We start from the raw sequence: 11417 nt of genomic DNA, 5'->3' as shown, positions 1-11417 counted from the left end.
GTCTGCAAGGCAAAAGAGAAAAGTGGAGGGAAAGATGAAGTACTGATGAGACCTTTTTACAGCAGTGCTGATTAAGGAGTGCTTTGACCATTCCTACTGAGAAAACAGGCTATGTCAAACTGTTACACACAACGATACCAATAGATTTATTTTTAAGGGAGAGTGCACTGGATAATAAAATATACTAATAATTTTCTTAAATGAGTGAACTATATTAAAAATAATATTTCAGTTTAAGTCACAGAAGTTATTTCAAGATAACTTAATCACTGCAGCATGGGCTTTGGCCTCACAGGGGAAATTTAGAAGCTAAGTGGTGGCTATTCCTGGATGCTTTTGAGTATTTATTATTGAAAGCTTTATAGTTTTAATTATTTTTAAATGTGAAATTTTGGTTTGTTGAAAACTCTCTATAGATCTTTTATGCTAGAGTAATATTTAGCTCATCTTGTACTGTCATATTCCATCACAAAATAATATTAAAAAGGAGGTGAAACAAAATTCCTAGAATCCACATTGAATGGAAGTCAGCAGAACAATCTGTGTTCCATTTAAGTATCACTTAGGTTGGTAGAAAACAAAAAAACAGCAGTTCTGAAAATGTAATTTGTCAAGGATGAACTTGTTATTTGGTCAGGAGAAAGGGGTCAGTTTTCCTGTTTATCTTCTTTGTCTTTTTTTTTTCTTGTTTTTGATTCTGTAGCATACACAAATGAATACCTTTTATCTGTGCTGATAAATTTTCCTTACAATGATGCAGTATTAATTCATACTTAGAATCTCTCCGGTTAGTGACTGTGTCTTGCTTTCCTAGAACTCTGCAGGAAGCAGAAGAACATACCAGGAAACAAATGCCTGTCTGTGACCCCACTAAAACTGAGAAATCCCTCGATTCTGGTCACCAGGAGTTGGGTATCTTGTCAAGTCAGGAAGAGATGTTTCCTGAGAATAATGCAACAGGTAACAATAGACAAGCAGAGCCAAAATGTCCATCCCAGAGATCATTATAATCATCATCCCTACTTGGTCTTTTTAGGCATGTAGTGTTTTAGGGTGCAGAGCGCTGTGACTATTTTTCACGTAATTTCTGCTAAAATTGAGAATGCTTTGGAAATGAAAGGCCACATTCTATGCAGCAATGTCTAAATGTCACTTTTTGTTAGAACAGTTACGCTGGCTTGTTTAATACATTTAATTTTCTTTCTTTCTGTGCCCCTTGAAGAACAAAACAAAAAAATACCCTTTTTGCCCCATTCTGAAACTGGCAATAATAATACTCACCCTTTGTAGTGGCGCAACCTAAAGTGTAGTAAGTAGTTCAGGAAAATACTGTAGACTTTCTTATGCTGGGTAACACTGGCAAAACATTCCACTATACTCCCCTGAACTGTCTTTCCTGTTTGGCATAGGGCAGGATCCTGCAATCAGAATCTTTGTACCATAATTTAGTCAGCCTTATTTGTTATCTAGGTTAATGTTCCTTCTCTTAATGTTCCTGTAAGAGAAAAGATTACATGAAATAGCCATCAGGAGATATGTCATCACTGTATGTCTTGCTAGGAGGATGTCTATGTCTCGTTTTAGTATCTGAAAGCTTAATAAAGAGAAAGGTTTTTAACAATCTTGATAGTGAAAGGCCTAGAAAATGAAGTTTTGAAGGGCAACTTTATCACAGTTTATAAAGCATGAGCTAAATGAAGTCTCACTTTATGCTTTTTGTTTACTTTTAATTTGTTCTAACTGTGCCTACCAGTATGATCTTGATCTTATGCATGAACCCTCTGTCCAGAAGGTCCAGTAACCTCCTGCTCACACTGAGTCAGTGGTCAGTACAAGGCCTCTTGTCTTGTAAGAACCTTGCCTGTATTCGTATTCTGCTGCTGGATCAAATGTGCTGATACTGGAGACACTGGGGATTTTTCTTTTAAAATTCTCAAGTACGAGGACTTGTACTGTCTTATCTGATAAAAATCTATTTTATGAGTACAAACTTAACTTTTTCATCTTAACTTTATTATGCTCACATTTCACATACTGAACTTTGATGTGCAGTCTTTCTCCAACTCTGTGTGAAAATCAGCTTGTCCTTGCCTACCTGAGAAGTAACCTTGCAGTAGTGTGAATATCATTCTCAAGTTTTCTGATCAACTTGGTTATTGGCTGTATTTCTAACCTTGCTTCTTTTTGTTCACAGCTGCTGCAGGGAGTGCCTGCCCGATAATCAGGGTGGAAGAGGGAAGTTCCCTGGCATGCACCCCTGCCCGCAGTCTGCAACTTCTGCAGCTCTCTGGACAGGGTTCCCTTGTACAGGAGCATCATTCCACGTAAGCAAAAAATCCCCGAACTACTGCAATAGCTTAATTTTAGTAGTACATTTCCCCCATGTAAGGACTTGTGCTTGATTTTAAGCAATCAGTGTTTTAATTCTTCACTAATGAGAGAAGTCTGGCTTTATTTTGCGATGAAATGAAATAATGATGTGGTCAATGCCATTTCTTAAATCTTCTGTTAGTGAACACCTCCTTTTATGAGAAGACTCCTATTGTGGCAGGCTGGAGCTACATTTGGGGGAAAGTTAATGCATTTTCTAGTGATGTATGCTGGTCTTTTCCATGTTCCCTTTTCTTGGTCTGCAGTGGCTTTTCAGGTCTAGTTATTCCTCCTCCTGTTGCCTTTGGATCCAATGCTCTTGTCCCCAACAGTCCTACTGAACAGGAGCAAGCAAAAGGTAAAATTTTCTGCATGCTAGTCTGTGGTTGTGTTTCTGTGCTGTGTAGTTTAGTCTGAACATGCAGCCTTTTCAAAACCTGCTAAAATTGTATATAAGAGTAGAGCAGGGTTGAGAACACTGAAAGAAGTGATGGATACCCATGTTTGTGACTCGGATGCTAACATGCTGTTGATATTTCCTGCATAGCTATCGTAATGAAGTTAGTACTGCTGGCTAGCTCACCTTCACTTGAAAGATGGGAAATACTTTTTATGAGATACAGATTGCTGCTTGCAATTGCCTTTTCTTATGGACAAGCCATTCTAGCTACAGGCTGATACCTGTGTTAAGTATATACTGTTAGGGCAATAGAGAAGACAGAGGAGGACTGCATCGTAACAGTTATTTTGCCTTAACTTGGATGACCTCCACAATACTTGTGGAAGTTTTCATATGTTACATGTGTGTATTTTAGAATGCCATGCCGGAAGAGGGAGTGTTCTGTAGGATACCTTGATTCTTAAACATTTTCTTTAATACCCGGTTGCCATCAGGGATAAGGTAGCCATCCATGCAGACTTCTAGTATGATACAAAATCACCATTCCTTTCTGTGAGATTTCTGTCACAGAATGTGAAATAGTTTTAGAATAGATGTTTTGTTAGCCAGGCTCTGAATTTGGTAGCATTTTTATTAAAATAGCAAAAGAGGAAAAAAAAACTAAACCTCAGAGAAATACTTCTTGTAAATTTCAGATACCTTTTTCTAATTGTAGAAGTTTTAGGCCAGTAGCAAAATAGTTACATGAATTCTTAACAAAACACTTTCTCTCCGCATTAAGTTTAAGGACATGGATGTGTTTGTTGGTGGCTTTTTTTTTTTTTTCAGTTCTCCCTCTCCCAAAGAATTCACCTGGAGGGAAGATTTTAAATTCACCCGTTGAAGTATGAGAAAGTGGCATATGCCACTGAAGAGAAATCTGTTAATAGAATGTTGGAAACTTTAGATACAATGCAAGAATTTGCTAGTAATGTGTTTTCTGCTCTTTCAAATCAGATGAGCAGCTGGATATATCTAGCCCTGCAGAAGGAAGAGAGGTGATGCAGAAGCAGAGAGGAGATACGCTAGCAGAGATGGCCATCCCAGATATACCAGCAGGACCTCTTGTCCTGCCACAGGCTTCAACTCCGGTGTCACAGAGTGCCCCAACCTTTCTTCCAGGATCTTTACCCATGCCATCACTACCAGAGTTCTCTCATGTAAGGGTTCATGTAGATACCTTTTCTGAGGTTATTATATGGCTGTTGCAGATGTGCGTTTGAGTTGGCCTCTATGCTTCTGTGTTGAGCTTCCCTACTAAGCTGGTTCTCAGGACCTTCCCTGTTCCCACCAGTCGCAGTTATATATTAGTCACATAATGTGTGGCAGTTTATTGTGCAGAGAAAATGGAGAACAGCTTAAGAGGGCACAGTGAGTTACTGAATGTAGAATTTGGTGTCTTTCAGTCTATGCTAGATACCTTTTTTGTGCCTTTTTTTTTTGTTTGTTTGTTTTTTTTTGTTTGTTTCTTTTCCTCTCTCTTTGAAAAGGCTGTAGCTTTCTGATGCTGAACTGGGCATCCTTCATCTCAAACTGCATCATAACTTAGACTTTTGCTAGGGTAACCTTAGCATCGTTTATCACGGAGAAGGTGAAGTAGCTTTGTAGTAAAGCATTTGTATTCTTCTACAGTTCATGTACTGCATTGTTAAAGTCGCTTATCTTCTTACCTGTTTTTTCCTTTGTGGGTTTTTGTGGTGGTGGTTGTTTGTTTTTTTTAATTCTAGGAGTTATTAACGTTCAAATGGATTTAGCAGACAGTTGATGGCTTTATAGCTTCATACTACAAATTTTATCAACTTAAGGCAGAAAAAAAAGGTTGTGCTAGAGACTTAAGTAGTTGAAGCAGGACTTCTCCTTAGCTGAAAGCAGCTTTCCTGATAGTATTCCTCCAGAAAATCTTTCCAGAGCCCTTGCTTGTTTGGCTAAAAATAGCTACTAATTTGCCATACTTAACCTGTACTTCATGATTTGATAGCAAGAGGAGTACCAGGGATTGTGTCTGACTTTACCACAGAAGTACTAAAAAGTAATGGGTGGTGATAATTTTTCTCAGTAAGAATGGGGCAATTATGACTCGTATAAATGGGGAGGGTGGGGGAAGAGGAGTTTTTTGGTGTTTTTTGTGGTTGAGCATTGGTTGGTTGGTTTGTTTGAATCTGTCATTCTGTGCTGAGCTTGCTTTGCTCCATAATCCAGTGTAATGTTCTAGGAATAACAAACAGTTCTACTCGGGATGCCCTGGTGCTCCATGTCCCACATTTTTCATTTTAGGATATCTTTGTTCCAACTCAGAGCCCAGAGAAGAAGCATGAAGAAAAAGCTGCTGCTTTAACCCTTTTATGCTTACCGGAAGATCTCTCTCGACCCACAAATGCTTTGTCAAAGGTGTCTGCATGTGGCACTGCGTCTCAGCCTTCTGAGTCCTGTAAGCTGGTGCTTTCTGCAAGTGAATGTAGCCAGCCCACAGATACAGATGTCACTTCAGGTTCTCTTAACACCAGCCAAGACAGCAAAACCACACAGGTAGAGATGGTTTCTGAATGCAGGGCCTCAGACTTGAGACTCTGTTCTTTGGAGAATGATGATAGAAAACTGAGGCTGGATGCAGGTGATCAAGTCCTCTCTGAAAATTGCAAAAAGGCAAACCAGGAGGATTCACAGGCCTCGGGAAAGCCTGTAATGCAGTTAGCTAGTGCAGATGTAGCAGGATATGGGTCATTAGCCCCTACAGCTCATCAGGAGATTGAGTGTATTTCTGGAAGTCAGGCTGGTCTGCCTGAGATTTTGTCATACAGTCAGGGTAGAGAAGCACAGTCTGAGGATTTTCCACTGCAAGAGACTTCTGAACATGAGGCAGTTCCTGAGACTCAGTGTGAAGAACAAGAAGAACTGCAAGTAAAAGAGAAACAAATAAATGAAGATGAGTCCTTTGTTAATATACCACTTTCTCAGAGGTTTATTCTTGACAGGGAAGTACAGCGCCATGAAGATATGGAAGTGGAATTTGCTGATAGTTTTTGTAAAAATAGCAAAAATTTGCCTGATAAGGCCCAAGAATTAGAAAAGATTGGACCAGAAAGCTGGGAAAAAGGAACTTCAAAAGGTTGTGCTTTTGGCACTGGAGCAGCAAAGAGCATGGATAATTTGTCCTTCAGGACTGCTTCAGAAAACATGCCAAAGCTCAATAAAGTTTTATCTAAGCCTTCTGTAGGGGAGTTACTGGAAACGCACAACAATTTGTTTCCTAAGTTAAAGAGTGATGTTCCATCAGAAATGGTGTGTGCCAAGAAACATCCAGGTGGTTCAGAATCAGGACAGATAACAGGGAATCAGCCACTGCTTCAGGAGAGAGGGCTTGGCATGCTGGTGACTCAGCAGGAGAATCAGGTGCCAGAGAACACAGAGGACATGCTTCTGAGGAGGAATCTGGAGCAAGAAGAGCAGATGCAGCCCCAAGAGAAGGCAGCTGCTAAGTCCCACAGTCCTTCCAGTGGTAAGTGAATTTAGGTTAGTAGTTCACAGGTGTATATTTTGAATAACATCAAGGACAACTGCGTACAATCCTCAGTGTTTTCAGGGAGCACTGATCTTGGATGACTGTAAGTTACTGCGTTACATGCATTACATGCCTTTATCTTTTTCACCTCTGTCACACCCCTGAAGGCAAGGATGAGAAGGTAATTCTTTTTCTAACAGTCTCACTGGTTTGTGGCAGAAGTGCAGAGTAACTTTGAAAACTCACAATGTTGTGAAGTTGGTAATGCTCTGAGCTTTTTCTAACTTTTGTTGCCACCCCCCAGTAGCAGCAGCAGCGGCAGCAGCATCCTCAAGCCCTCAAAGGGGAAGAGGTTGTGTGGTCCTTTGTTCTTGCCCTCTTGTAGGTCTCCTTAGTTTTGGTTTTTGGTTTTTTTTTTTCCTTAGAGGTGAATTTTCTTTTTGGGGTGTATAGAGCAGCTTTGAGCCAGAAATTAATAATTACCTTGATATTATTCTAAAGTAGAATGGCTTTTCACTCACACGTAAGCTGTGAGTGAAATACCTGTGGCTCAGCAGGTATTGTCATGATGTGTTGAAATCCCTTTAACATGCTGTTGTGTCGTTATACAAGAAACGAAGGATGCTATATTTGAGTTTTGTGGAGCTTTTACCTCTTACTTGGCTTCATTTTAAAACACAATGTTCTGTACTGCTCAAATGAGAAAGAAATAGAAAACAAAGTTTTACTAAGAGCTTTGTCTTGGGTTGTGCGCATTTAAGAGATGCAGGTAATCTTTCATTAAATAGCAGGATTCAGAGAGTGAAAGCATTTTTCCCCTCTTACGATGACAGTTGGTGATTATGGAAGTCGAGGGTCTGAAAACACTAGTTGTCAATAGGTGATGGCTGCCTTTACATCTCTGAACAGACTGGTTTGTTATTAGAGGTTTATTTAACTCTTTCCACTGATTTGCCAGGTAGTTTATGCTCTCTGAATTATCCAGGTCCTTCAGTTAGAGCATAGTGGAAGATCAGTAGAATTGCACAGTGCTATTCGATTTAAATGAGACATCTAGCAGGGAAGATGTTTGTGAACCATCTGACAGATTCAGATTGACCACTCTGATTCTGATTTATGGAACCTGTAAAGCTGTGGGCTAGATAGAATTTCTGTTACCACTCAAAGTTCATGGTGGTGTTTGTAGTCCTATGGTCTGTTCTGCAGAGCTTTGTGCAAACGGCAATGTTTTCTAGTTTTTCTTTTTGAGACATCAGTGTAAGGTGTACTGCTTAAAAACCACTTCCTAATACTCAGTTGTCTTTTTCTCCTTATGTACTCAGCTGATAACTGGTCTGAATGATTTTCTGTTCTTTGTCAGTGAGGGACACCTCTCTTATTTTCTCTGCCAATTTATGTTTGGAGGTTTTTTGAGAGCTGTACATTTCTTCAAAACTTCTTCCAAACTTCTCTCATTAGTCTGATTAGTCCGTTATTTTTTCGTACTGTTTTCTGATCTACTTGTTTAATTTTCCTAGTTATGAACTGATCCTTTGCCACTTATGGCAGCTTTGGCTGTTTCTTCCTGAAAGCCTTTTGAGCTCATTCTTATATGGTTCCCTCCCCTTTTCTTCAGTTCTTGTGACCTTGAACCGTGCTGACTTCTGGAACATGTGATCCTGTTTGGAAAGGTCAAAATGGCAGATTTCAAAAAGGAGCAAGATGAAGAGCTTTCTTCTTTATGTCTGAACAGCAGTAGGTGAGATGTCTTTGAAGTGCTAGATGGAGACTTGGATGAAAAGGGATTGAGTGTAATACTTACGTGTGTTTCTAATACCAAATTTGCAGACAAATCTTTCTTTGAGAAAGATAACCATTTAATAGTATGGAACTGGCTGGTGAGAAGAAACTCTAGACACTAAAAATAGGCTGATGGTATTACATTGTAAGATAAGAATGACAGGTAAATATTGATAGCCGTAGGAGTTAGATTACAGCAAAATGTGGAAAAGAGATTTGGATGCTTGTGCAGGTCATCAGTTTTGGAGAGCTTCCAGCAAAAGATAATAGCAGATTTCAAGCCAGATTTTGCTCTAAGTATCTGTTGACATATTGCAAAACAAAATAAAGCTCAAATTATTTACAGGGAGTATGGATCCTTGTGGTCAAAGGTTTTTAACATCATTAACATCCAAGAACAACTTCTGCAGTAGTTACTTTCTTTTGAGTCAAGTATATGTTTATTTATGTAAAAGTCTTGATACCTTCTTTGTTTAGATTTAAAACCTCCACTTTCTCAATCGTAGTCTCATTAGTAGTCACATGAATTAATCTGTATTGTTGAGCATTGATTAATATATCAGCAATTTAATTGGTGTAACTTTTGCACCCATTCTTTGGAATATGATAGGACCAGTCAGATGCTTGGGAGCTTTTTTGGTTTTGAGTTCTTTGACATCCCATAACTAGTGACCATCTCTTTCAGAATGTTACAGCAAACTGCTTTGTTGTTGAGTGTGAAAGCAGAGTGTTTCGGCTGGCCAGAAATGCAGTGGTTTAAATTTAGTGCATTCTCTAACACTAGTCTGTACGAAGCAAGTAACACACTGGAGGCAATTTGGTGGGTTGTTTTGTAAATCAAGACAGTTATGTCATCAATTTCAGATTTAAGTTCTTAAGGTATTTAGATGTGTCTGATATTTAGGGAAATAATGATACTTAGGGAAAGCTTTGAATACTGTTTGTAAGTCATACAATCGAATCATGCCATATTTTTCAAACTGGGGGCAGGGAGGAAGATTAAGTGACAGATTTTGGAGACTGTACACAAAATCTGAATCACCAGGCTTCGATATACTCTCTGGACCAAGAAGACGAGCTTCTTTTATGATGTTAGATTAGTCTGTTTCCTTTTCCATTTTTTTTTTTTTTTGTTGTCAGGATGGTTTTCTTCAGTCTTCCCTGTTCAGTGGTTTGCAATAGGTCATTGTGTCTTTGTGATAACTGAAAATCATGGTCTTTCTGAATTAAGATAGTACAACAGGCAGAGGAACGGTTATACTGCATCAATCCAGCTTGGTATTCAAGTTCCTCCAATGGCATATGGGTGAAATATAAGGGCAAAAATGCAGTGTTGAGATACTTCTGAAGAAGTCTCTCTTTCATCATCAAGAAAATTATGGTTTACGAACATGGTGAGTCTGAAGTGATGTCTCTGGGGTTTTTTATTTGCTAAGGCACATGGACAATAAGGGAGTGATTGGCAACAGCCAACATGGCTTCATGAAGGGCAAATTGTGCCTGACAAATAATGGGGCCACAGCATGGGTGGATAAGGGAGGAGTGACTGTGTCATCTGCCTGGACTTGTGCAAGGCATTTGACGCTGTCCTCCATGGCATCCTTGTCTCTAAACTGGAGAGGCATGGATTTGATGAATTGACCGTTCAGTGGATAAGGAATTGGCTGGATGGCTGTAGTCAGAGTTGGGGTCAATGGCTCAATGTCTGAGCAGAGGGCAGTGATGAGTGGTGTTCTTCAGGGGTTGGCATTGGGACTGCACCATTTACCGTCTTTGTCAGCAACATGGATGGTGGGATCGAGCACCCTCATCAAGGTTGCTGATGACTCTAAGCTGTGTGGTGCAGTGACATGCTGGAGGGAAGAGATGGGATCCAGAGGGACCAGGACAGGCTGGAGAGGTGGGACCATGCAACCCTCATTGAGTTCAACAAGGCCAAGGGCAAGGTCCTGCCCCTGGGTCGGGGCAGTCCCCAGCACAAACACAGGTTGGGGGAGACTGAATGGAGCAGCCCTGAGGAGAAGAACTTGGGGTGTTGGGTGACAAGAAGCTCCCTGTGACCCAGCTTCAGTGTATGCTTGAATCCAGAAACCACCCATGTGCTGGGGGCTGCATTACCCAGGTATGAAGAGCTTTAAAGCATCCCTCTTCTCTTAAAGCAGCTTTGTTCTCATAATGGTTATTTCCAACAGTAGTTCTAATCCCTTCCCAAGAGATTATGAAGTGTACATCAGTAAGCACAAACTTTGGGTAAGGGCTAGAAGGATTTTGGAGAAGTCTAACTAGCAGAAGTAGAAACTGGATGGTGAGGTTTGAGGGGGGTTCTTTTTGGTTTTGAAGTTGCCTTGTATAAGAGGTTAACTGTTTAGTTACCCTATCAAAAATGCTAAAAGGCTAGAACATGATAGAACATGGGGATATGGAAAACAAATTTACTTATCGAAGTCTGTTTCTAGGACTCTGGAGTTTATAGAAGTTGTGGTTGTCTGTGAAATCTTTTTTGTAGAGTGTACAATTTTGTATGTATAAAACCTAATGCAAAAAGTTATCTTTTACTGGTAATATAAAATGAAGAAACAGATAAGCAGTGCTGTTAACATGGTTATGATAAAGTTTAAACATACCAGCTTAAATAAAAAGTTTAATATTTTTATAGTTGCCATCTGCATCGTGCTAGAAACTTCCAACTCTCCCTGTGAAAGTGTCTCCCAAGCAAATTAATTTTTTTATACCTTTAGAATTAGCAAACTTGAGAGAAACAAAGTGGCCTGAGAAGACACAATCTTTTGACACTGGAAGATTAAAGGGAATGTTATTGGATGATGGTCTTAAGGACATTAAGAAAAGTTTGTAGAGAGAATTGACCTTTTTCATTGTTACAACAGTTGATGCAGTTATGTGAAAGCAATGAATCTTTCAGGCATATACATTTTTTTAGGTTCTGTGAGTGTGAAGCTTGTTTGTTTTCTCCAGTGGTGTCTGTTGGTTTACTAGCTAGATTATCTCTTCTTAAAATGCAGGCTGATCATTTAATAAATTCTTTTGGTCATTTGTTATTAGCCTGCCAAATGGGATTTCTAGGCTAGAAGGGATTGTGGTAGCTGAATCAATCAAAATTCAGTGGAGTTTCTGAAGGCTGCAGTTTTTAAATAAAGCACTTTTAAAGTAAGTGGAGATCTGCTATAGGTCATGATATGATAGGCATTCGTAAGCTGTTTGTGGGAATGGAAGTTGGGCTTTTGGTATGTGGTGAACCCACAAAGCATGAGTACCATTACACTATGAAATACCTACCCCCTGCAAAAGAACACTGAAGTCCTTAGGTCAGTC

The 11417-nt window shown here is 39.6% G+C and overlaps 1 protein-coding gene across 1 annotated transcript in view; it reads left to right on the top strand.

Moving 5' to 3' along the window:
• Positions 1-814: 814 nt before the first annotated feature.
• The window catches only part of TP53BP1 (tumor protein p53 binding protein 1), a gene marked incomplete at its 5' end in the record, with an annotated part of 25909 nt that continues 15306 nt past the window's right edge, over positions 815-11417 (top strand). Inside the window, 5 exons of the mRNA XM_010014596.1 lie at positions 815-960; positions 2204-2324; positions 2637-2728; positions 3767-3969; positions 5084-6305. Coding sequence (XP_010012898.1) covers positions 815-960; positions 2204-2324; positions 2637-2728; positions 3767-3969; positions 5084-6305 — 1784 coding nt within the window. The remainder of the gene's footprint in view (positions 961-2203; positions 2325-2636; positions 2729-3766; positions 3970-5083; positions 6306-11417) is intronic.

This window comes from Nestor notabilis, unplaced genomic scaffold (genome assembly GCF_000696875.1).
Source record: "Nestor notabilis isolate BGI_N333 unplaced genomic scaffold, ASM69687v1 scaffold4420, whole genome shotgun sequence".
In the NCBI taxonomy this organism is placed as follows: Eukaryota; Metazoa; Chordata; class Aves; order Psittaciformes; family Psittacidae; genus Nestor; species Nestor notabilis.
Note: the sequence above shows the minus strand (reverse complement) of the source record. Positions and strands in the feature narration are given on the sequence as shown.